The sequence below is a fragment of the Schistocerca piceifrons genome, chromosome 5, assembly GCF_021461385.2.
Source record: "Schistocerca piceifrons isolate TAMUIC-IGC-003096 chromosome 5, iqSchPice1.1, whole genome shotgun sequence".
NCBI classification, from domain to species: domain Eukaryota; kingdom Metazoa; phylum Arthropoda; class Insecta; order Orthoptera; family Acrididae; genus Schistocerca; species Schistocerca piceifrons.
Genome location: NC_060142.1, coordinates 467,327,407 through 467,355,233, shown reverse-complemented (window position 1 = coordinate 467,355,233; position 27,827 = coordinate 467,327,407). Strand labels below are relative to the sequence as shown.

Here is a 27,827-nt window from a genome sequence, read left to right as displayed (position 1 = left end):
AGACAGCACATTATATATTATGCATTTCTCCAACTAGAACTGAGCTGTTGACAGTTCACTCTCGAACAGCACGTGCGAAAAGCAGACACTTAAATCTTTTCTTGCGAGCTCTGATTTCTCATATTTTATTGCAATGTTCATTTTCTCCTGTGTAGGTGGGCACCAGCGAAATATTTTCACATTCGAAGGAGAAATTCGGTGGCTGAAATTTTCTAGAAAGATCCTGCCGCAACGGAAAACACCTTTATGCTAATGTTTGCCATTATATCCGTAATTTTCTTTCCCCTATTTCTTGATGATACAGACCGAACTATTCCCCTTTGAACTTTCTCCATGCTCTCCGTCAATTATACCACATGCGGATCCCTCACAGCGCTGCAGTACACCGGAAGACAGTCTCTTCAGTAGACCTGTTCTATCTTCTAAGTGTTCTGTCTGCCAATCTTCTGTTAGCACTCCCCAGAATATTAGTTATTTGATATTTCCAATTTAAGTTATTAGTAATTATAATCACTAAGTATTTAGCTGATTTTACAGCCTTTAGATCGTGTGATCTATTGTACAAGCAAAGGTCAGGAAATACGGGCGCGTTCTCAGAGTGACGAATAATTGTTTAGTAAGCGAGTTTTAAGGTTTGTAAATTGTTTTCGGATGCATTTAGCAGCTTATCTTTTCCCATGGAATAGAATGACCTACAGCGATTAATCGAGCAGTGCAACAATGATGACTTCAAACTGGATTAAGCACATGAACTTCTGCGAGGAGAAGTGAAATAGAGTTAGGATGTCATGCCAGTAAGGCTAAGAGGGAGCAAGGTGCCAGACCTGCGTTACTACACTGAAGTCAGTGGAGGCTGAGTTCGGAAAATGAAAATTTTACAAAAGTTATTGCTCTCTAGTAAACAGACTTCTCTTTGTGGATAATCCATGACGTGGAGGTGAGAAGACAATAACGGAATCCTGTGAGGAGAAGCAGCCGTCGCGTCTGTAGACAGCTGAGCGCTCCTTACAAAATCGAGCAACTGGGATGGGCGCCATTGCAAGCGGCGCGAAACCGAGGTTCGCTTAATTTTTGGCGCAAACCGCAGCGGCTCCATTGCAACAGCGGAGGAACGCGACTCGTCGCGTAGCTTTTATGTCGCATCATGTCGGCTGTTGTGACACGGAGATCCCCGGGTGGTAATTGAAAGCGACGCTCAATTAGGCCCTGCGTCGGGATCTGGTATAAAAGAGCGCCGGAACCTCCCAGCAGCATCAGTCAGCTCACCTCGGCTCCAACTGCCTCACACCAGCCCATCACAGTAGCGACATGGTGAGTCTCTTGATATCACTAAGAGTGCTTCTTTAGTTTCTGTTACCACTCGTTTCATCTACAGACTTTTTCCGTTGTCTTTTAGAGTTAACGTTCAGTAGAACGATGACCCTCATGTCTAATTCAAACTGTGAGCGCAGGCAACACGTAAGTTGCCCCTTTCCTGCTTTCAAAGTGGAGTTCCTCTTTATTCGCGTTTCAACAACTGACGACAGTTACGTGCCATAATTTCTTATAGCTTCAGAGTGGCGAACTGCTCCCCACAATCAGCAATACGTTTCATCTGATCCTTTCTGTCACTATGGTTCCGAGACACTTTTTCTTTATGTTGAGCAAAATCAAAAATAACAGTCCCTCAGCTTACCTATCTGACCGTTTGTGTCGGCATAGAATTCAGTCATATCCAAATACATATGGTAGGTTTCTTACAACGACACAACAAGGATTTAACTGTAATTGTTTTCCCTACAGGGTACTTATTTTCAAAACAGTCATTATCACTCGTTTAAGGATCTATGTCTCTCTCTAATTGGAGCGAGACACATTTTCCTAATATCAAACCAAAAGACCTTATTTTTGTAGCCGCTATTTTTTACTCTTATTATCCGCTTAGAGGCACTCTCAAAACCAACATGTTCTTAATTACATCAGTTACCATCGGAGCAATTCCAGCATTCACGTAAATAGCCTCACACCGAAATAGTACGTGCCTCGAAGGAATACCCCACAATCAAACAGTTTCATTCTAGATCAGAGTATAGGATAGTCATTTACACGAAACAGATTTTTATTAAGAACCAACCTGAGTAATCAGTATAATTGTAATCAGTGTAATTGTCACTAACAGCAACCAATATGTAATAAATCACTGCTATGCATTACAATGGCATGTAAATGGAAGAATGTTTTGATTGCAATCATATAAGACCCCCATTTCATATTAATTTTGGGTGTTCTCTTGTTTTAAATTTCTGGAGAGATTCATTCATTTAGCGTTCTGGAAATTAATGTCTGAGCCGCTTACTGAGTGATACTAAAAACCTTTTTGTATTATTATGAGATTTCTTCCCCATCAACGTATCACCTTTTCGAGAATAGTTTGTAGCTCCAAGTTTCCTGAAATTAGTCGCAAATGCTGATATTCCATTCTTCATCCAGAGCGCGTCGCGAACATGCTGTTTTCATCCCTCAAAGCTCGTGGAGCATTTCCGTAACACTCTCGCAGTAACCAAACCAGCCAGCAATAAATCTTGCAGCACACCTCTGAACTGCTTCGATGTCCTCCTCTAACACCAGTGGGAATCTCACACTCTCGGGCAGTACCTAAAAATGGGCCACACAATCGTTCTCTATATTTGCTGTATAGTTCCGCTACATCTACACGGAACTTCGCTAATAAACCGTAGCCATCCATTCGCCTTCCCTCAGAGCGTTCTTTATGTGATCGTTCCTTTTCATACCGTTTCGAATATTATGCTCAGAATTCGAAGTATGTCACTGTAGTTTAACGTGAGCATTAAGAGAAAGTAGGAGGCACGGAACATGTCCGCAGAATATGCATTACGTTCGTATAATCAGGCCCACGTGTTGTGGCAGGTGTCTACAATCTCCGTGGTGGTGGCATGCCTGGTGGCGGCGGCAACAGCGGCCCCCGACCTGTCCTACCTGCCCCCAGCTGCTGGGGGCGGCGTTGGGGGTGGCGCTGGGGGTGGCTACGGTCGCGGAGGACCCGGCGGCGCCGGTGGTGGCGGCGGTGGCGGTGATGGACCATCGGTAAGTCAAAGCAGCGAAATAGCGGGCAGAGGTAGTCAGTTAAACCGCAAGATACTTTGCTTTCATCCTCTGTGTAGACGTAGCTTTCACCTCACCTGGTCTATGCAACAAAGACAGGTCAGTATTTGTCTCTGGTCTAAAGTTCTTACTATTCATTGGTTAACATGACACCTGGTGTCTATATAGGGTGTATAGAGTGAGAATATCACACATCAAAAGCAACGATCTCTTTGAACAACTGTTTATACAGTGCCCATTCTAGATCATTTAGTGTGTAATAATAAACACGCAGGTGATACGATGCTCGGCCACTCCATAGCGCAAACTCGTCAATGATAAGATAGTAAGTTCATAATTCTGGGATTTAATTTTGGGACGTATATAGCTGCAATTTTAATTCCATATTATCGTGAATACTGACAGAATGCTTGATCTGTACATCAGTACATCTGGTCACTTTAAAGTCATGCAATACGTGCTATCCTAAACAGAATTCCAGCATGTAAACATTCAAGAGTGGTGCTCTGGAAAGGCTACACCTCAATTTGTCATCACATTCTGTTCGCAAAATCTGTGTTGGAAGAAATAAGACGACGCTTGACATTTCTTGGGTTATGTTAAGAAGTCATCAGTCCACTCAAAAAGCTGGTCTAGTAACCAGTCAGCTCCTTCTTTTTTCACTATACTGTACTGTGAAATGGTATCGAGCACCTCTCTGAAGTCAGGGAAAAGAGCGTCGACACGGTTGCTACTATGAAATACATCTCATCGACGAACGGAGTCAGCTAAGTATCGGTATCTACATCTACTCCGCAGCCCATCTTACGGTGCGTGGAGGAGGGTACCCAGTACAACTACTAGTCACTTTCTTTCCTGTTCCACTTGCAAACAGAACGAGGGGAAAACTGCTGTCTGTATACCTCAGTATGGGCAATAATTTCTCTATCTGATCTTCGTGGTCCTGATGCGCCATGTATGTTCAAGGCAACAGAATCGTTCTGCAGACAGCTTCAAATGCCGGTTCTCTATATTTCCTCAGTAATGTTCCTCGAAAAGGTCGTCTTGCCCCCAGGGATACCCATTTCAGTTCCCGAAGCATCTCCATAACGCTTCAGTGTTCTTCGAACCCACCAGTAACAAATCCAGCACGACGCCTCTGAATTACTTGGATGTCTTCCACTTGTCCGGCCTGGTACGGATCCCAAACACTCGAACAATACTCAAGAACAGATCGCACTACCTGCTTTTACATATTCCTACAGCGAGGATTTCAGTGTCCAAGAAGGTAGGCAGACAATATGACCGCGAAGAAGTTTCAGTGGAACGGGATGGTGACTTTGCGATGGCAGTGATCTCACATCAGTAGAGGACTGCCGTGCAGTTCATCTCCAATCGCTGTTTAGCGGCGGTGACGAAAATGCTTATTGTACCTTTTCTGTGTGTCCTGGTCGATTTCCTTCGCTACAAACCTGTTGCACCGCACGCGCTTATTAGGAGCGTTCAGCTATGTCGTCTCCGTTGCGCTACACCGCCTCGTGGTATGCCTGCAGGAGCCGGCCAACTACGAGTTCTCCTACGAGGTGCAGGACGCGGCCGCAGGGCTCGACTTCGGCCACAAGGAGTCCCGCCAGGGTGACGTTGCCAACGGCATGTACCACGTGCAGCTGCCCGACGGCCGCCAGCAGCGCGTAGATTACGTGGCCGACGAGCAGGGCTACCGGCCCAACGTCAAGTACGAGGGCACCGCCACCTTCGGCGGCCCCGGAGGCGGTGCCGGCGGCGGCGGCGGCGGCGGCCGCGGAGGCTTCGGAGGCGCTGGAGGCGCTGGAGGCGCTGGAGGCGCTGGAGGCCCTGGAGGAGCTGGAGGCTACAGCTACGGCGCGCCGGCACCCGGCAGCGGAGGCATCGCCCCCAACGGAGGCTACCAGTACTAGCGGCCCGAGCGGCGGAGGCGGAGGCGGCGGCGGGCGCCGATTAGGCGCCATCTGACTACTGTACAAATATTTATTGAATAAACGCACGCATTCAAGATGTAAAATCACTGATGTCATTGCTTCCTTGAGTCCATGTTCCCATGAGATAACTCCACTGAAGGCTGGTTCAAAAATTTGGAGCGTCAGAATCAGGTTTCCTACTTACAGTTAAAAGCTCATGTTCTGTAATGTATTTAGAAAGTGATCGAATTAGGTGGCGACGTGACATATTTGACTCTAGAAACCGTATGGTTTGACAGTATAAAGAAGATTCGATTGTTGTACCTTATACGAATAGCACTCTATATCGCTGCCTCCATACTGAAAACTGGATACTTTTGTAACTGTCAAACGAGGTCATTTAAACATAGCAGAAATAATACTCACTCGTTTCTGGTAGATAAGGTGCCAGTCACTTGCCCGATACTTGCCTGAGAAATTGACTGTGATTTCCTTTTTAATACATCCATAATTTTTTCTTGCAAAAGTCTCGTAAGTTACTTCCTGGACAAATTATCCGAACGTTCAGAGTCATCAATTTCAGGGTTTGACGCTGCCCGCCACGAATTTCTCTCCTGTGCCAACCTCTTCTTCTCAGAGTAGCACATGCAACCTACGTCTTTAACTGTTTGCTGAATGCAATCCAATCTCTGTCTTCCTCTACAGTTTTTTCCCCAAAAGCTCCCTCGAGCACCATGGAAGCTATTCCCTGATGTCTCAACAGATGTCCTACCATTCAGTTATCTCTACTTGTCAATGGTTTCCATATATTCCTTCCTCGCAGATTCTTCGGATAATCTCATCCCTTATTACCTTTTTCAGTCCACTTAATTTTTATCATCATTCTTAGCAACACATTTCAAATGCTTCTATTCACTTCTTGTCCGGTTTTCCCACGGTCCATGTTTTACCACTATACAATGCTGCGCTTCAAACGTCCAATCTGATAAATTTATTCCTCAAATTAAGTCTATGTTACATACTAGTAGACTTCTCTTGGCCAGGAAAGCACTTTTTACCAGTGCTAGTCTGCATTTTATGTCTTCCCTGCTCCCTCTGTCATGGGCTATTTTACTGGCTAGGTGGCAGAATTTCTAGCTTCAGCTACACCGTGAACACGAATATCGATTTTAAGTTCGTCGCTGCTCTCATTTGTATTACTTGTCACTACTTTCGTCTTTCTGCGATTTATGCTTAGTCCATTATTCTGTACTTGTTACACTGTTCATTCCATTCAGGAATGTCTTAAACGTGCAATGTATTTTGATTACCTCTTGAAACTCTAGGACCTGCTTTACTGGATTGGGTAAGTCCAAAGCTCAGAGCAAGGTATGATCATTTAACATCTCTTAAGATCATGCCTAGTAAAGCGCCGTGATGTTGAAAGCAACATTCGGATTAACACAGTCAATATGACCATTTTTAGCTGTAGCCATAGGGAACATTTGATCCTTTTTAATTTAAAAAAAATACGAAACACGATTGCCAGAAAATTCAGTAGGACCACTCCCCGTTGATTTCTGAACTACGCTCGCATCACACAGATCGTTGCTGATAAAACGAAAGAATGTGTAAACATTTCATACTTTTATCTCGAGGAAGTACCCCAAATACTTTATACGGTATTGTGGTAACAAAGCAAGTCTGACAAATGAGATCAAAGGGGACAGAATTGTTAATCGGATTTTACATACTACAGAAGTGAAATTTGGTCGAAATCCCATTTTATAATTTTGTAACTCAATTGCCACTGAAATTAGAACAGGTAACTAATCCGACTTCACTGAAACGTGAGGCTCGCATTCGTAAGAGTAAGTTTCCTAACTGTTTCATGATTATGTATATTTAAAATGGTAATCGTTAATTTTTTGCGATTTTGATTTCTTTGTGTTCAAAAAATGGTTCAAATGGCTCTGAGCACTATGGGACTCAACTGCTGTGGTCATAAGTCCCCTAGAACTTAGAACTACTTAAACCTAACTAACCTAAGGACAGCACACAACACCCAGCCATCACGAGGTAGCGAAAATCCCTGACCCCGCCGGGAATCGAACCCGGGAACCCGGGCGTGGGAAGCGAGAACGCTACCGCACGACCACGAGATGCGGGCTTTCTTTGTGTTGATTTATAAACAGTGCAGACCATGATTTATTTGTCACATGCGCTTCGGAACCAGAATGAGTATTCTTACTTATTATTTAAATAACATTGGTTCCCTCGTCGTTTCTAAGTAGTTATGAGACGGTTTAATCATTTTCGTATTTGTCCCTAAAATTTTTCTACATTATTAATAGCTGATATGTCGTAGAGAGTTATTGAGTTCGTTCTTATAGGTCTTTTACTTGATAAATATATTATTCTTTAATTTCAAAGTAACTTATTGCCTAGTTCGTCGACTGCTTAAGGAACCTCGTAATACGAATGGAGGGGTACGCCGTCTCCAACAAGATCAATTGCACAGTGTCATGTGTTGTCAGGGAGATGGCTGGCGAGTCACTCTTTTTGTAGTGCTATGTAATGAGCAATCGTTGTCTCACATTTCGAGTAGTTTCAAGTATAAACAATGAATGTGCTGAAGAGCAACTCTCATGTAGTTTATAATAACTACCTAGTCGATAAACACACTGATCATCCGTGAAGTAGGACCATTGCAAAAGATCTTGTCGCAGTCTAGAGGGATTTACCTGTAATTAGCGTCTTGTGAAATTGGAAAACAATGTTATAGACCAAGAGGAAAATACGAAGAAAGAAAGGAATGTTAGGACTTAAGAGCTGGCCGACGATGAGACAACGGAGACGGGTTTCGCACTACGACTAGAACTTTCAGGAAATAATTTCGTTCGACTGTATAGCAGAATCTTATCCTTTTACGTTACTCTAATTATAGTTTACTCCGAAGTGAAGATCTGGAATTCATACTTGTCACTTCTCACATTTTCTCCAGTTGCAAGTCAAATGATACTGAATTTCCAGGAACACTTCAAACAGAATTCGGGGTAAAAGTATTGCACAAAATTTAGAGGTTGAATGTATGGTTCATCTCCACGGAAAAATATAACTGTTAATGGCAGTCTTTCGTGATCTACGTGCTTTAAGAACGACAATAAAGTATAATCCACCACTGGGAATTGCTCCATCGACAGGTTATACAACGGAGTGAACACAAACGGTACCATCCCGCGCCGAGGCTACGAACAACAGTATCCAGCATTTAATTGCCTGAAATTGCGAGAAAGCGCTCGCAGTCGGCGGTAGTCCGTAATAACTGTGTGCAAAAGGAGCTTTTAGCGTTAGTGAATAATAGCCCGGATCTGTAAACGCCGCACCGTAATCAGCGCGTCGAGTCATTAGGTGAGCTGTCTAAGTCGTTACGTACACCGCAACTACGCGGACACCAGACTCGAATTGGTGCATTTGCTCTTCATCTTTATCGTAGTGGGCTGACAGCTCGGAAGAAAACGAAGCTGTCCCACGATCCACACAACAATCCATAGCAGAGTTGACTTCTCTGCTAATAAACCCCTCACTAATAGCTTACAACAGTCCACAAAGGAGAGTGCTTGCGAAACACTTATGTGGCCCATTCTAGAATACTACTCACGTGAGTGGAAACTGCACTGGGTTGGGCTAATAGGGATGTTGAAAGTACACAGAACAACTGGAATGATCAGAGGCTTACTAGTTTCCAGCATTCTGGAAGGAATGAGCTCAGTAACTGTATGGTTTACCAAATTATGCAACAGAACAGTCGAACTTGCAATGTTAATTTTCTTCAGTCCTTGATGACTACTTTGGAGCCTAAGCTTGTTTTCAAACCATCCACTAAGCTATGCAATAACATCCATTGCGACATCCACATGACTGTTCATTCTACTTAAACGTTACTTGTAAAGTAGTGGATGACTAAAGTATATAATATGGTGTACTGGAATCCTGAATAAAACTAGCCTTCTTTCAGAAATAAAATGTGTTGCATCACTTATTAAACTTATTATTTTTATATCGCAAACACGGAAGAATAAAATGAAGAGCATCAAACCTTAGTAAAATGAGTATCTCAAAGCCAGGACAGCCATTTCCCACGAAACTCTACAAAAAATTCAAGAATCCAACACTACAACTGCACGAAACTATCCTCAACATCACGTTTAACAAAATCTGTCTAAGTAATAACATAATTCCTGGTTTTGTAAAAGCCAATGGAAACAGCAAATCACTTGCAGCACAAGTAGCCAAAAGAAAATCAGAAATTATTTGGTTAGAAGAAGAAATTCTTTTCCTATATGCGAAAAAACAGCAGCTTAATCTTCAGCTGTACAAAACACGTCTTGATTTAGCCAATATCCTAAAAACGTCAGATACTAAAGAACAAAAAGAAAGAAACACAAAACAAAAAACGGAATCAACTCATGATACCTTCCACAACAATAGATGAAGAAGACAGAGAGGGACCCAACATCAGTTTCATGACAAACTTGTCAATTTAATTGACATAGAATTAACAAAACAAGACTGAGAATTACATGAAAAGTAACACAAAATCATAGAAAACCTGATCACATAAACAGAATACATAATAAAGCAAGAAGAAAAGTTGGAGAACCCAAATTTCAATGCCAACGTGACACGGAAACTAGTAGCCGAGGAGACAAAACACATTATTAAGTAGAACAAGTAAAAAACAAAAACCACAGAGCAAAATATGAAACTAAACAAGAAACTCCAAAGTACAATGCAATTATCACCAGAGCAGACAAAGGGAATCACTTGCGCTGATGAATGAGGCCGAGTACATTAAGAAAACAGAATAATTTATAGAACAGAACAACAGTATCAAGTTAATCAATGATCCTACCATTAGGTACCAAAGAAACATACAATAACTCCTGAAAACTCTCAAAGTCACCCTCACGGAAACTCGAGCCAAATACATCACACAAAAGAATCCCAAATCATCCAGCCTCAGTGGTTTACCAAAGATACACAAAAATGACTGTCCTATAAGGCCTGTAGTTAATTTCAAAAATGCACCGTCTTACCATCTAGCTAGACACATACACACATTACTATAGAAATTATACGCTTCCACAAACCACAGAAACCTAAAAAATACCAGTGAACTGATAGAAAAAATAAACTATATAAACATGCCATCAACAGCAACCCTGGCATCTTTTGACATCACATCCATGTACACAAATGTGCCAGTACAAGAAACAATCAGCATTGTTAAAAAAACAGCTACAGTATCAAGTGGATATAACAAGTACACATACAGTTGTAATAGAACCTACGCTAAAGATTATAACCGAGCAGAACTAATTCACTTTTAAGAAAAAATTCTATCCGAAAAAAAGATGGCCTACCAATGGGCTCACCCATCAGTAGTCTATTTGCAAACATATTTCTAAACCATATTGAAATCAAATTATATTACGAAATCATACATCCAGAACTGTACAAGTGTATATATATATATATATATATATATATATATATATATATATACTGGTACAGATATGTCGATGACATCATTAGCTTGATTGATGAAACAGATACCCAAATAAAACAATTACACAGCGACATAAATACAGTTCACCCATAAATAAAGTTCACCATTGAGACAGAAGAGGAAATGAAACTCAATTTGTTAGACATTACCATATACAGAATCAATAACAAACATAATTTCGGAATTTCCACGAAACCTACAGCTACCAGTACAACCATTCACCTCAACTCCAACCACTTCCCAGCAAACAAACTCTCAAGTTTCAGACACATGCTACACAGGCTCAACGGAACTCCACTGGACAATCTGAACTACACACAGGAACTAAATGGAATATATAAAATAGCCAGAGAGAATGGATACAAGACACAAATGATAAACAAACAGAACAACAAAATTAAAAAAAAACAAATTAAAAGATGAAAAACCATCAACAAATCACCAGCCACAACAGAGATCCAAGAACACAAACTCCAGACAAATACCTGTTAGCAGGAACGCCCTACAAAGAGTACAGCGTGGCACATACTAACATACAGTAACAAAACCGTCCAAATGGTGGGAAACATACTGAAGAAACAAGAGCTACAAATATCATTCTGCGCAACTAACACATTACAGAAGAATCTTAGCTCTAAGAACACCTTTGCAGACAAATTGTCCAAAGCTGGAAAATATCAGTTAACCTGTAGTTCATGCCAGTCGGTCTACATAGGACAAACATGCAGAAAATTCAAAACGAGGTACTCCGAACACCTCAGAGCCCTAAGAAGTAATAGTACACGCTACACTTTTGCAGACCATCCAATACAACAAAACCAAAACCCAAAAGACATGAAGACTGATCTTAAGATCCTCACAGAACGCAACAGTCTCTATCAAAAACTCACAATAGAGTAGAACTACCACACACAAAAAGCAATAGTACAGGGAAAGAGAGACCTGAATGAAAATACAACACTGTGCAACAAAACACTGTTTGAACACTCAATGAGCTGTACAAAGGCGACTACCCACAAAAAACATAACAGACTAAAAAAATTTTGAAACTGAAAAGAAATTTAAAAACAAATTAAAAAAGAGACTTCTGTTTTCTAGGTTCCCTCTCCATCCCTCATTCCATCTTTCTCTCTCTCTCTCTCTCTCTCTCTCTCTCTCACCTCTCTCTCTCTCTCTCTCTCTCTCACACACACACACACACACTCACACACACACACACACACACACATATATATATATATATATATATATATATATATATATATATATATATATGACGTACATTCCGACCTCACCCAGCAGCCACACCACACCACTTCTGAAAAAAACATTCAAAATAGGTGCCACAACAAACACAAGAGCAACGATGAACAAGTGAGCAGCGACAATAACATAACACCTCTCACTGAGTGAGTTATAGAAGTGTCTGCTGAGATAACATTTCGCCATATTTTGTGAAAGTGCGTGTGAGATGAAGTAGTGAGCGGAAAATTGTGAAAAACTAGGTGAAAACAATGCACTGAATAGCAGTTGATCGAGACACCAACCAGAAACACGAAACAAGACAAAAATGTAACTACAGAAACGTACATAACTTCTACACTCGAAACAGCTCTTCACAAATACGCAATAATTATCTTCATGGCCAGTTTGCAGATGACATCTTGTCAAAAAAAGAAAAAGACGAAAACGAGCACTAAAATCGGTGTATAATAATGTACTTCAGTTAGCGATGTAATTTAAGAAATAAAAATTTGACCCATAGAAGATGACACATTGGCATCAAAACATATCTGGGTAAATACAAATATAAACTAATTGTGTTTGCGTAAGTCTGATTTTGAAAACTACCCAGTTTTATATCGCAAACACTCAAGAAGGAAAGGAGGAGTTTCAAACCTTGGTAAAATGAGCATCTCTCGGATATTCCTTTCCTCAGCATTTCTGCGGAAAACTTCATTTCTTATCAGTTAACCTATTTTGCGTCAACCTTCCGTAACACAACAAATCGAACGTTACGATTCCAATATTTTCTGGTTTTCTCAGAGCCCATGATTCACTTCCGTACAATGCTGCGCTGCAGACATACATTCTTATCAAATATCTCTTCCCCAACATAAAGCCCAGTACTCTTTTATCGTGGAATAACGTCTTTGCCTGTGCTACTCATAGTTTCCTTGTCCTATATGTATTAGGAACACAAAACGCTATAACGGAGGTCATGTTTCCTTTCCCTTCGTTGGCGCCTTACGTACAAGAATTATATTGAAACGGAATGGAGCCAGATAGAGCATGAGTTCGAAATCTGTGCAATGTTGTAAGGTTGCTGGACATAGTAGGAAGAAGCCTGGCTTTACATTGAGCTATATCTGAAACTTCGGGCTCTAATAGAATAAATGAAACTTTATATAATGTTAAAGAAGCAACAGATTAGATATGATGATAATTCCACGTATGGCATAGCCTTTCTGGTCGACAATGAAATACTAGATGTAATCGACGGCAATCTTAAATCGGAATATCGCGTTAAAGGTGAATGAAATACTTCGCACTGTTACATGATAATAACTGGGAAAGATATATTAGAATCAGTAAATCAATTCTTCCGTATAGGAAACAAAATTATAAAATGTGGACTGAAACAGTACGAGGAGGATAGTATTGTACAGACGATAAAGGGGAAATAAAAAAAAAGAGAAACGTTTAGAAATCAGTGTTACAAACCATTTTAAAGTGTAAAGATTATGTAGTGTTTCTGAGTGATTGGACCTACGCTGTGCAGTTGACACTGGGTAATGCAGTAGCTTTTCAGTAGCATGGGATTACTGTATCCTACACACTCTCCTTTATGGGAGAAGTCTGGTAACTATAGCTGGTGCTACAATAGGGCTATCTTGTATCCTTTCTTCAAATATGGATATCGATAAATATAAACATGTGGACTATTCCGGAATATCTCCAATAGGACACAATGAGACAGTAACCAGACACTGAAACAAAGAAGGTTAAGGTCCCTAAAACATTTAAGTATTTAGGAGACACCGTGTCATCAAACAATGAAAGTACAGGTGATATATGCGACAAGATCGACCAGGAAACATGTGCAATACGTCAAATGAACTTTGTTTCGATGATGTAATGAAAAACATCAGACCTAATATTTGCAAGGGAACAGTAAAGACTATTAGCATAAAGGGAGCAAATATTTGTAATCTGAGCAAGAGGAAATGCCGAAGACTGCTGGCACTAGAAATGAGCAACATTTTTAAGATGGAGCATGTGCTAAACGACACCATAAGAAAATATATGGCAGTGAATAGGACGACTGTACAAAGAATTCAAACGACACATTTACTCTGGTATGGATACTTGGAAAAATTTAATAAAAGCTGAAGTCCGGATTGCTTACGGAATAGATTATTGATGCAGAGAAAAGAAAGTGGTTTCGTGCACTTAGGAATTGCTAGTAATGTTCGAAATACAATTTCTGGATGAGGACTAGAATCTACTGCCGCGTCCACATAGTTATTCTGCAATTCACACTTAAGCGCTGGATCTCAAACGTTCCACTATCGAATAACAAATGAACATATAAATCGTAGCATAGAGTATAAGGTTCCTCTTATTTTATCACAATGTTCATTCCACTCACACCTAATATTTTGTTATAGTATAAACCAAGTGGTCCTCCTTTAAAAGTTCTTCTGTGTCTTCCGTCAGATCTACAGTATATTAAAAGTATCCCACACGATGCAGTAATACTCAAGCAAAGGACTGAACATCATCGTGTAAACAGTTTATTTCCTGGGTTTGTTTGCAACTTACTAGTATTCTGCTAATGAATCATAATCTTTGGGAAACTAGAGTAGAGAAATGGCGATAGCCGCGCATTCTCGTAAAATGTTGATTAAAACCGACCATCGGGGATGTAAGGTTTAAAATACATAACGATATGACTGAACTAAATACGTGACGTATTGAGGATTGCTTGAAACCAATCAGATGCCTAAAATTACTAGTCAGGAATGATACAGTGGATTTCGCGAGAATCTGGATTAGTTCATAAAAATTCAGCAACCTTTTTCTCGGTACAAATCTCATCCAGAATCAGCTATATAAATTCTAATGAAATTGCTCTACGCTTCGAAAATCACAATAATCTGTCACTATTGTTACGGTCTTTTGCTTTGTCACGAAGCGGCTCGGTCGTGACCTTCGGAAGCAGATTACTGAAGCCAGTGCAAGAAATCGGTCACAAGTGATGCAGTCGACATTCCTTCAGCATCCTACCTCCGCAGCGCAGCCAGGAAGTCATCAGAGTTTTGCGTAACCTACTAATCCGTGCAGAAATGAAGATTACTGCTAGAAATTCTGTCAGAGGAACAGACCAGGAAGGCAACGCTGTAACGACCTGTGACCAATCAAAAAGAACACGTTCCTTCAACGTCTCATGGCAGCGTTATTATGGCAGGACTACCGTGATAGAAATCTAAACAGCTTCCTGTGGACTCGGCGTGCGTTCCTGAATTCCTCAATGATCTATTAACGTTACAGACGTGATTATTAAGGATTTCTGTACGAGATTTACGGATCTTGAGTTTGCATCCGAACAGCCATTTTTGTGTTTGATGATATTTCGACAATAATCTTATTTCCATCTGTTGTCAAACACAGATGTCATTACTAGCCGATTGCACTCTGACCCAAAATTAAACGGCACACGCTGCTCGCCGCCGTAGACATTCTTTCACGGTTCTGTCAAACAAGAAAACAGTAAACGGTAATTCGATACATAAATCTTATGCCAAAATTTGAAAACACTTTGGAACTAGAATGCCGTAAGATGAAACGCTTAACTAAAAGGTAGAGAGAGAGAGAGTGAGAGCGAGAGAGAGAGTAAGGGAGGGTGGGATGAAGAGGGTGAGAGGGCGAGCGCTGAGATGATTCCCGACGTTTTTGAAGTAAACTAAGTAACACATCTCACGACTTTCTTAAGCTAAAGCAATAATCTCTTCTGAACAGATTATTAACCACTCTAATTTGTGCTCGCTACCTGACGAAAGCTATCACTGAAGTTGTCGAAATGTCGTAAGACTTAATGACAGCTCTGCTGCAAACAGAGAACTTGTAAACCACTGTTGCAGATGTCTATCTATTACAGCAAGACGAAAGAGTCTGAATCTGATAGAGAGAAGTAGTTGTTTTGAGCCCACAATCTTTACACACGTATTTCTAGTCAGTATAGAACAGCGTTTAAGTGCGACTCTGGCAGGTGTACAAAAAAACCATCTACAGCTCTTATATCCCACTCACTGGTCACAAACTGCGTTCCAGTCATACGTATTTTGTTCGAGCCTATGTGGAATATTACGATGGGAAATTGAGGCAGATGTTTCAGGAATCCATATTTAGGATCCGTCAATAATTCCGTTACTAAAATTTGTTCATGGGTTGGTACATTGTACATTTTTCGAATTACACACTTTTATTCATGTAGATTTTTTCCATAACGGCTAGGAAACTCGCAATGAATTCGGAAGATGTTGATTTACTCTTTGAAAGGCAATAAATGAGCGGAATTTCTTTCTACCACAGAATACAGTGGCTACACATTTTCAGCAGAATATCAATAAATTTAATTAGTCAACTAACTTGATATCAAAAGTGTACAACTATAAGTATGGGGGTAGGGGTTGGTGATTTCTCAGAGGGGTGGGAGAGGGGATGGGCTTACACGCTGGTGAGAGCTGTTGCAAATGGAGGGCCGGATCTACTGCATTCTTTTCGAAAAGGTCAAAACGTTGCTGAGAAATACGTCTTTTCAATTTCTCTTAGTCAGTATATCATACGAACGGTGGTGATCTTGCACGAATACTTCTCATAATTAATTCACTCAGTTAAAACATACCAGTTATAAGGAACCGGGATTTTGAATACCTTACATGTCGGGTGCCTCAGTTTTAGGTTGCGTTTATAGTGTTGCAAGACATTGGTTTTGCACATGGAACAGGTTTTTATGTGTCTATTTCACTTGTTTGAGATTTAATACATGTAGCACCGAGAGAGACGAGAATAACCCCGTTACGTAAATTTGCATATTTACGTTAGGTAAAAGCGTGTGGAAGCATCACTGCAGAGGAAGCCATTAAAAGCAGACTAGGGTGAAGTTAACTGTTTCCGCTTCACGAAAACGTAGGGCAAGTTTGCTGATATAGAATCAGCCAGCCTCAGAACAGCATTTTCATAGATTTACAGATCCGCCGACACACGGCAGCAGCCGAACCGACGAGGCTGTGCAACACAAGGTAAGGACGCAGCACGCCATTAAATGTAAATGTCATGTCACAAGCCAGTTTTTACTCCAGTGATATGAAGCTCAAAGTATGAAGACCTGTCCTCCTTGTAGTATTTCCCGAAATTAACGCATTTCTTCGTGCGATCGTTCGCCACATTTGGTTAACTTTTGTGGGGAAAGAATAAAATTTGTTAGAGCCCGTAACATTATTCAGCTCGACATTAGGATAATCTTCCACAAGAGAGTCCTTCTCTCTGCTAAAATAATTACCTATCCTGAATTTTGTGATATTATTGATCTTTTATATTTTATGTCATTTGAGAAATTTAATACCAGGATCCCCTTGTCTGAACAGGCGATACCTGAGATTGCTCTTGTGCATTGTTAACGACCCAACATGTGCAAATGTGATTTCAATAAATACAATTACAGTGAATAGTTGTCTATTCTAAGATAGAGGTCCCGTTTCTATCTCATTGGATTATTTTAGGAACATTGAAGGCAGCTATTCTTCTGAAGTCCAAACACTTGGTGAGTATTACCATATATCCTTACAGGTCGGGTTGAACTTGCGTAATGCGCGCTAAGTGGAATCGTGAACAAAATCCAAACATAGCATTCATATTTTACCAACCAGAGGCATGTTTAGACACTAGTGGCATAAAGGAGATCCTGGTACATTTAGTTTGTGCAGGCTGCATATATTCAGAGGTAAGCATACATTCATAAGCAAATTATACACTCACCCTCCCTTTACTCTATCGTTATGTTAATTGATTTATGACCCCATTGATTTATGACCTCCTTCTGTCCTTCTGAGAAACCATTCACCCATCCCTTCTCCCACCACTCTGAGAAATCACCAATATCCCCCCCCCCCCCCCCACACACACACACATACACCTGTAGGAGAACACTTTTGATATCAAGTTAACTGGATTATTAAATAAATTGATGAATCAATCACCACTCTCCCTACTGGGAAATCTCCCACCCTCCACTACTTTCCCATGCTTTTATCCTAACCAGCTTTATTGGGAAATTGGCAGGAAAAAGACTTAGTCTGTGCTGGAGAGGAAGGATCTCACGACGCAAATATCAAATCAGTGTCAGCAACATACTGTCCAATTCAATTTGCATTTTTTGGAGTCATCAGTCATCTGACTGGTTTGATGCAGCCCATCACCAATTCTTCTCCGGTGCCCACATCTGCATCTCAGAGCAGCCCTTGAAAAATTCGTGCTCAGTTATTTGCCGCATTTATTCCAACCTCTGCCTACCTCTGCTGTGTTTATTCTCTGCAACTTTCTCTAGTACAATGGAAGTTATTCCACGATGTCTTAACAGAGGTCCCATCACACTCTCCCTCGTTACTGTCAGTGTTTTCCACATACTCATTTCCTCTCCAACTCTGCACAGAACCTTCTCATTCCTTCCTTACCATTCGACTTAATTTTCAACATTCGTCTGTAAATGCTTCGAATATCGTCTTTTCTGGTTTGCCACAGTCCATTTTTCCCTACCATACAGTGCTGTGCTCCAAACGTACATTCTCAGAAATTTCTTCCTGAGACTAAGGCCTGTTTGGTACTGGCTGTCTTCTCTTTGCCCAGAATGCTCTATTTTCCAGTGCTAACCTGCTTTTGATGTCATCCTTGCTCTGTCTGTCATTGGTTACCTTGCTGCCTAGGTGGTACAATTAATTAAATTCGTATTCTTCAGTCCTGATGTTAAGATTCTCGCCGTTGTCAGGTCTGCTTTTTTCATTACTTTCTTCTTTCTATGGTTTATGCTCAGTCCATATTCTGTACTCGTTAGACTGTTCATTCCATTCCGCAGATCGTGTAATTCTTTTTCACTGAGGATAGCAATGTCATCAGACAAACGTATCATTGATATCTTTTCACATTTAATTTTACTTCCCCTTCTGAACCTTTCCTCTATTTCCCTCATTGCTTCTTCAATGAATGGACTGAACAGTAGGGGGATACGAATACGTCCCTGTCTTGCATCCTTTTTAATCCGAACACTTCATTCTTCGTCTCCCACTCTCATTATTGCCTCTTGGTTGTTGTACATATTCTACATAACTTGTCTTTCTCTATTGCGTACCACAATTTTTCTGAGAATTTCGAACACCTTGCTCCATTTGATATTGCCGAAAGTTTAAGCAGGTTGACAAAGCCTATTAATGTGTCCTGATTTATCTGAACTCTTACTTCCATTATCAACTTCATTGTCAGAATTGCCTCTCTGGTGCCATTATTTTCCTAAAGCCAAACTGATCGTCAGCTAACACATTGCTAATTTTCTTTTCCATTCTTCTGTAAATTATTCTTCTCAGCAACTTGAGTGCTTGAACTTTAAAGCTGATTATTCCATAATTCTCGCACAATTCCACTCTCGCTGACTTCGGAATTCTGTGGACGATATTTTTCCGACGGTTTATCGCCAGAGTCATACATTCTACACACCACGGTCAATAGTTGTTTTGTTGCCACTTCCCTCAAATGATTTCAGAAACTCTTTTGGAATGTTATCTTATCTTTCACCTCTATCTGATTAGATCTTAAGTCTTCCAAAGCTCTTTTAAATTCTGATTCAGATACTGGATCCCCTATCTACACCACAAAGACAAATCTTATCCCTCACAGAAACAGAGTATTCTTTCCACCTACCCGCTCTGTTCTTTACATTTAACAGTGGAATTCCCATTGTACACTTAAGGTTACCACCCACACTTTTAATTTCGCTGATGGTTGTTCTGACTTCCCTTTATGCTTCGTCAGTCCTTCCAATAATCATTTCCTTTTCGATTGCACATTGATGGGAATAAAAATCACGTACACTGTCATCGAAAGCGTTAATTACCATAAAATGCCTAGAAGTGAGCACCTGGAGCGAGCTGAAGTAGAATGCGTACACTGATCAACCAGAACATTATGACCATCATCGTAACAGCCGGTATATCCAACTCTGTCGCGGATAACAGTGGTGACTCGTCGTGGCATGGAAGCAATGCGGCCATGGTAGGTCGCTGGGGGGAGTGGACACCACATCTCTGGACACAAGATACCTAAACCCCGTAAATTCCGGGGAGGGGGCGATGAGCTCTGACGCCAAGTTCAATCACATCTCAGATGCCTTCAATCGGGTTCTGATTTGGCGGGTTGCGATGTCAGCACATCGATTGTAACTCGCCACTGCGTACCTCGAACTACGCCATCACTGTCCTGGCCTTGTGACGTGACACATTACCTTGTTGAAAGATGTGACAGCCGTCGGAAAATATGATTGTCTTGAAGTGGTGTACACGATCTGCAACCAGTGTACGATACTCCTTGGTCGTCAGGTGCCTTACATGAGCTCCAATGGACTCATGGATGCCCACATGAATGTTCCCCAGACCGTAATGCAGCCTGCTGGTCTCCGTCTCGCAGCGCAGTTGTCAAGAAGCTGTTCCCCTGGAAGACGACGAATCCGCGCTCTCTCATCGCCATAATGAAGATGGTATCGCTTCTCAAGAGACTATGCAACGGCCTGCCACTGCACCAACCTCCAGTGCCGATGGTCACGTGTCAGTTTCAGTCGTAGTTGCCGCAGTCGTGGTGTTAATATTGACACATTCATGGGTCGTAAGCTGCAGAGGCACATCGTTAGGAGTGCTCCGTACACTGTGTGTTCAGACCAGATTGTACTCTGCCAGGCTTTGAAGTCTGATGTTAGTTCCGCCACAGTTCACCGCATGTCCTGTTTTACCAGTCTTTACAGCCTACGACATCCGACATCTATAATGAGGGGTGGTCGCTCAAACCACGTCGTATGGACATGGTTTCACCGTGGTTTCGCCACTTGTTGAAGACACTCACCACAGCACTCCTCGAACACCCGAGTAGCTGTGCAGTTTCCGAAATGTTCGTGCCGAGCCTCCAGACCACCACAATCTGCCATCGGTCAAACTCAGATAAATCGCGCGTCTTCCCCATTCTACACAAGGACAGCATCTCACTGATACTACATCCTCAATGTGTGTATCTAACTAGTAGTCATTCCTGCCTGTTGTCAATGGAATCGTCTGGACGGGTTTATATCGATAGTATGCCGGTGGTCATAATTTTTTAGCTGATCACTATACGTCTGGTTAGGATTGATTTGGTACAATCTTAAGAGAAGCAGTCCAAACACTATGAACTGACAGGTTGTTGAACTAAACCAGAAGAGTAAGTCAGGTTCAAATCCATCAGCGTGGACTTTTAAATGGGTGTGTGATCCGCCCACTAAGATGTGACGGTGTAGGAGGCGACTGACCGCAAATTCCATCGGGATACCACCTAGAAATGTTGCACTACATTTTGGATCGAGGTATCAGATGTATTAAAATGACTGCTATTGCTGGAGGAAACAATATTGATTCAGTCTTGCTCCTACTTGTTGGTTAATTTGATCTCTATGTACGATAGTTGGATAAGCTGGGATTGTGGCATGAATCAGTCGGTGGCTAGCACGCAAACGGTATGCATCTTGTGAACTGAAAGACGCCAGAAAAACTGCAAGAGTAATTAATATAGATTGGGCGGAAGTAATTCGGCTTATTATTCATGGTGTATTTTGGTTAGCTCTGTACTACGAAAATCCGATACTAAGAAGATAATTATTGATTGAGTACTGTATAACTGCATGAATCAGTTATGTGGTTTCGTTTTCAATCATAAGTTTGTGTTCTGTAAACTCTGTATTGAGTCACCGTATTTTACAAGGGCTATTCGGAAAGTGAGAAACGATCGGTCGCGAAATGGACACCACTGTGAAAATCCGAAGAGGCGTTTCACAGACGTTTTGGGCAGAGTATCTAGTATTCCCGTCGATCGCATCAAGACGCTCTTTTGAGTTGTGAGCTCACTGTGAGCGAGTAAAGGTGCCTGGAACAACAATATCTCCCGCCAAGTAGGAGGGACCGCCGAGAGGCTTCGCTTAATGAATGCAGCTCATCTAACACAACTGCCATGCACTTCCTTTTTCCTCGCAATTCTCAGTCGCACTATGCAGGGCAGTGCAGTCGCTGGAAACGAAGACAACATCTGGGCGCAGGCTACTCGCTATAGACCATAATAGAAAATTATCGGAAAGCACAGGGGGCTGCCTTGTATGACGATGGTGTTGGAAATTTGGTACAACGCTCCGACAAATGTCTAAGTCGGAGCGGCAGCTATGTGGAGAAGTACCTGGAAGGTGTAGCTAAATGTGCAAAGAAAACAGTTTTGATTTTCACTGTGATTTCCATTTCGCGATCGATCGTTCCTTACTTTCCGAACAACCCTCGTATCCTCGTCATTCATCTACATAGGGTCCCATCTCAAGTGCTATGATAAATTCAAATATTCCATTTTACTGAACAGAAAGGTAATCTTCTTTGACAAAATTAGTAATGTTTTGGAGTTGTAAAGCACATAATTATTTACTGAGCATAAGTTTTGGAATACTCCACGTAGTTTGCATAAACTGAAAGTTGAAGTATCATCGACGTACAATTACTAAGATGAGATTTAAAGTGTTCAGTTCAAAGATTTTCTTTTATTGAAATAATAATGTTTGCAGTTTCATGTGTTATATAGCTGTGACGAAAGTGTTCAGCGTCGATCTGAGTCTACCAATAGATTAGCTTCTGGATCCCCATGCAAATAGTTGAGCCAGGTTTAAATGTCATATTACAATAACAGCAATTAAGTATGAGCAACTGGCTACAATTATTGAAAATATACTATATCCAGGTGTCACATGATCCACTTGAGCTAAATAACGTAAAGAAGTGTGACGAGGGCCTCCCGTCGGGTAGACCGCTCGCCTGGTGCAAGTCTTTCGATGGGGATGAAATGATGATGATTAGGGAAACACAACACCCAGTCCCTGAGCGGAGAAAATCTCCGACCCAGCCGGGGATCGAACCGGGGCCCTTAGGGCTGACAGTCTGTCGCGCTGACCACATGCCTTTTTTTTAAATCTCATTTTCTTCTAGATTGTTCGTTGAATTTGTTCGTCCTATGACGCCTGTTCAGGTTGATCGTTGATCCGTTCACGCAGTTTTTTTTTTGTTTTTTTGTTTTTGTTTTTGTTACAGAGGGTAGCTAAACCCTCTGACCGAACACGCTGAGCTACCGTGCCGGCCCACTCAGCTACCGGGGGCGGACATTTAAGGAAGTGAACATCCTTGAGAATGCAAGGGATACAGTTACTTCGTAACTATTCAAGTATTGGTGATTTCCTATAATTAAACTGACAAAAGATCCTCTTGTGTTGGTCAGTAGTGCTTCACCATTAGTAACCATTTACCTGCAATTATCATTATCTTTCTACTGTCCCGGACGCTGCGACCGAGCGGGTCTTGGCGCTTCAGTCTGGAACCGCGCTGCTGCTACGGTGGCAGGTTCTAATCCTGCCTCGGGCATGGATGTATGTGACGTCCTTAGGTTAGCTAGGTTTAAGTAGTTCTAAGTCTAGGGCACTGATGACCTCAGATGTTAAGTACTTAGAGCCATTTGAACCATTTTTCTACTGTAATGTACAGGTAGTAAGGGTGATTGAGAGCCAGTTGTTGCCTAAACGCATCAATACTCCTCCTGTGTAGTTCACTTCAAATCACTGGCACACTGCTTGCTAAACTGTGCTCCTGTCTGGTATCAAGTATAGTCAACCCCAGTAATTAACTTTCTTTATGAACCATGCTAGTATTATATACAACTTTGCCTAATTATCCTGGCGACCGTTTCTTTATACATAATTACAGTTTACTTCGTTACTAATAGGACCTTCTTTAGGTTCTCGTTTATATTCGTACTGCTTTCTTTCAAAGAAATCCTTAGGGAAACAAATTTACTCCGACACGTTCGACACCTTTCCGTTACACACTGTCATGGCTACAACATAAAAATCCTTTCACGGGAGTAGCATTATCGGCATATTACTATTTTAGTAGTAGCTAGTAATGTTATAAGCTCTATACAAGTTCTTCTAAATGTTGCTGGCAAAGATATTACAACCTCTCACATACGTCTCGGGAATTGACTGCAGTGAGAAAATTAGGGGCTAGTACGAAGAATTTTACCCAGAGATAATCAGCAGTAGAAGTTCAGTGTTTAGTTTTAAGAGACAACACTCGTCCGTGAGTTCTGTGTCCCTTCTTCTAAATGTTGCTGGCAAAGATATTACAACCTGTCACATACGTCTCGGGAATTGACTGCAGTGAGAAAATTAGGGGCTAGTACGAAGAATTTTACCCAGAGATAATCAGCAGTAGAAGTTCAGTGTTTTGTTTTAAGAGACAACACTCGTCCGTGAGTTCTGTGTGCCTTCTTCTAAATGTTGCTGGCAAAGATATTACAACCTGTCACATACGTCTCGGGAATTGACTGCAGTGAGAAAATTAGGGGCTAGTACGAAGAATTTTACCCAGAGATAATCAGCAGTAGAAGTTCAGTGTTTTGTTTTAAGAGACAACACTCGTCCGTGAGTTCTGTGTGCCTACAAATGGTTCCAGTTATATCTTAATAGGTAGCCTAACTTTACATCTACATCTACGTATACGCTTACTCTACAAACCATCATACTGTGTGTGGCGCTACTAGTCATTTCCTTTCCTATTTCGTTCACAAATAGAGTGAGACAAAAGAGAATATCTACATGCTTCTGTGTGAGCGCTAATTTCTCGTATGTTATCATCGCGGTCCTTGCGCGAAATGTACACTCCTGGAAATGGAAAAAAGAACACATTGACACCGGTGTGTCAGACCCACCATACTTGCTCCGGACACTGCGAGAGGGCTTTACAAGCAATGATCACACGCACGGCACAGCGGACACACCAGGAACCGCGGTGTTGGCCGTCGAATGGCGCTAGCTGCGCAGCATTTGTGCACCGCCGCCGTCAGTGTCAGCCAGTTTGCCGTGGCATACGGAGCTCCATCGCAGTCTTTAACACTGGTAGCATGCCGCGACAGCGTGGACGTGAACCGTATGTGCAGTTGACGGACTTTGAGCGAGGGCGTATAGTGGGCATGCGGGAGGCCGGGTGGACGTACCGCCGAATTGCTCAACACGTGGGGTGTGAGGTCTCCACAGTACATCGATGTTGTCGCCAGTGGTCGGCGGAAGGTGCACGTGCCCGTCGACCTGGGACCGGACCGCAGCGACGCACGGATGCACGCCAAGACCGTAGGATCCTACGCAGTGCCGTAGGGGACCGCACCGCCACTTCCCAGCAAATTAGGGACACTGTTGCTCCTGGGGTATCGGCGAGGACCATTCGCAACCGTCTCCATGAAGCTGGGCTACGGTCCCGCACACCGTTAGGCCGTCTTCCGCTCACGCCCCAACATCGTGCAGCCCGCCTCCAGTGGTGTCGCGACAGGCGTGAATGGAGGGACGAATGGAGACGTGTCGTCTTCAGCGATGAGAGTCGCTTCTGCCTTGGTGCCAATGATGGTCGTATGCGTGTTTGGCGCCGTGCAGGTGAGCGCCACAATCAGGACTGCATACGACCGAGGCACACAGGGCCAACACCCGGCATCATGGTGTGGGGAGCGATCTCCTACACTGGCCGTACACCACTGGTGATCGTCGAGGGGACACTGAATAGTGCACGGTACATCCAAACCGTCATCGAACCCATCGTTCTACCATTCCTAGACCGGCAAGGGAACTTGCTGTTCCAACAGGACAATGCACGTCCGCATGTATCCCGTGCCACCCAACGTGCTCTAGAAGGTGTAAGTCAACTACCCTGGCCAGCAAGATCTCCGGATCTGTCCCCCATTGAGCATGTTTGGGACTAGATGAAGCGTCGTCTCACGCAGTCTGCACGTCCAGCACGAACGCTGGTCCAACTGAGGCGCCAGGTGGAAATGGCATGGCAAGCCGTTCCACAGGACTACATCCAGCATCTCTACGATCGTCTCCATGGGAGAATAGCAGCCTGCATTGCTGCGAAAGGTGGATATACACTGTACTAGTGCCGACATTGTGCATGCTCTGTTGCCTGTGTCTATGTGCCTGTGGTTCTGTCAGTGTGATCATGTGATGTATCTGACCCCAGGAATGTGTCAATAAAGTTTCCCCTTCCTGGGACAATGAATTCACGGTGTTCTCATTTCAATTTCCAGGAGTGTATGTTGGGGGCATTAGAATCCTTCTGCAGTCAGCTTCCGATATCGGTTCCCTAACTTTTCACAATTTTGAAGTATTGGTTAAAGTTTTAAATGTGGCTGCGTTGTCAGCGACCATTACAAAGTAAAATTAAGGCAATAATAGCTCTCGGTTGCAAAAATGAAGTCTTTTTACCTAGGTTTCGGCCACTACGAAGAGTGCCTTCATCAGCGCAGTAAAGAAACATATACCGTTCAGATCGTGCCTGCGTCTTCTATGCTCCCACAATCTCATAAGAATGCTTTCTTTCAGTCTGCTGTTCACAGAGCTACTTCTATTCCAATCTCGAAAGAAAAATTCGAGCATTTAATAACGAATACGAACCTGTCATTGTGGATAACATCGTTAAAAAGAAAACTGTCAACTGAGTTACTACACTCGGCACCAGCCTAAAGGAAAACTTTTCTTCTATTCCTTTCTTGGGGGCCCATCTCGTATCAGATTCAACGCCTTCTTCGTAATAAATAAAACTGTAATGCCTCCTTTTCAATCAATAGTAGTTTGAATAAAAAAATTATTTATAATTTAAAATCGACCCGTTCTCCTTTGGAAAACTCTGGTGTCTATAAGAATTTTTTTTTCTTTTTTTGCGACAACTGCTCTTATTGCTACATAGGACAAACAGGACGTGCCTTTACAGTTAGATACAAACATCTTTTAAGAAAAAATGATACTAGCACACAAACTTCGTCTTCTGCATACCATATTCTGATTACATCTCACGCGCCTAAATCTGTTCACGATATCAACATTTTGCACACTGAGAAGAAAGGGCGTAGATTAGATGTTCTCAAAGAATTAGAAATTTTTAAACATCTTTCTCGAAATGATGGCTTCATTCTTAATGAGCAGCTACAATTATGTAATAAAAGCTTCTTCAACGGTATAAAGCCGTTACTTGATATTTGATTTCGTGTTCCCTCGTGCAGTAACCGAAATATTTTTTTCTATGTAAGTCAACTCATAATTGTTTGTTCGTTAAATGGTTTATATTAACTACATTTCGTGTTACATCGTTTTTTACTTGCTGAGTTATTCAGCTCCCATTATAATTTTGTAATGGTGTTTTCAGCCTTTAAACTTTACTTCTAAACTCTTATGTAGACAAATTGTTACCATGTCTGCTGCTGTCAGATAAAATATTGCCACTTACTTCATGTATTAAATACTGTGCACTACAATATACGTCTGTACTACAATATACGTCTGTCTATATTTTGAACGTTAAGTAGCCTGTTCGTATTTGCGGCTACTAGATGGCACCTTTGGTGTAATATTCACCTGCCCGCAATTTGCTAACGCGGGCGTCTCAGTCTGATGCTACCCAGCTCGACATATGTGAACCTCCCATAGTGGCTACCCTTGTATGATTTGTATTTTAAAATTTTGTGACTAAAGCTTTATCACTTGATATTTATTTTATACGTGACATGTAAGTACAATGCCCTTTCTTTTTATGGTGTCTGTCAGTAATTCCACTTAAAATTTTTTCCCCTAAAACTTGGTTACTTACGTTATAGGCCAATTTAAATGTTTTATTTCTGATGAACGCACTCTTAGTAGTGGCCGAAACCTAGGTCAAAAAGAATTCATTTTTGCTACTGGGGGCTGTTAATGCTTTAATTTTTTTTCACAATATTGTTCCTCGAGAGGAACATCTCCTTCCGTTCAGGGCTTCCCATTTGAGTTCTCGAAGCGTCCAGTCACTAATTTAGCCGTACCAATAAGAATGCTTTCACAGGGCTCTATTATGAGAGAAATCCAGGTC

At 41.8% G+C, this 27,827-nt stretch overlaps 1 protein-coding gene across 1 annotated transcript; it reads left to right on the top strand.

Moving 5' to 3' along the window:
* Positions 1–1,271: 1,271 nt before the first annotated feature.
* LOC124799077 (pro-resilin-like) lies at positions 1,272–27,151 on the top strand. Its single transcript, XM_047262615.1, has 4 exons — positions 1,272–1,311; positions 2,908–3,084; positions 4,635–4,854; positions 27,132–27,151. The coding sequence occupies exons 1-4, from the start codon at positions 1,309–1,311 to the stop codon at positions 27,149–27,151; spliced, it is 420 nt and encodes a 139-aa protein (XP_047118571.1). The 5' UTR covers positions 1,272–1,308.
* Positions 27,152–27,827: the final 676 nt, after the last annotated feature.

Coding starts and splice junctions, on each gene's coding strand:
- LOC124799077 (XM_047262615.1), top strand. Junction 3,085..4,634: donor GTGGCGGTGATGGACCATCG/GTAAGTCAAAGC, acceptor GTATGCCTGCAG/GAGCCGGCCAACTACGAGTT. Junction 4,855..27,131: donor CTTCGGCGGCCCCGGAGGCG/GTGCCGGCGGCG, acceptor TGGTGTTTTCAG/CCTTTAAACTTTACTTCTAA.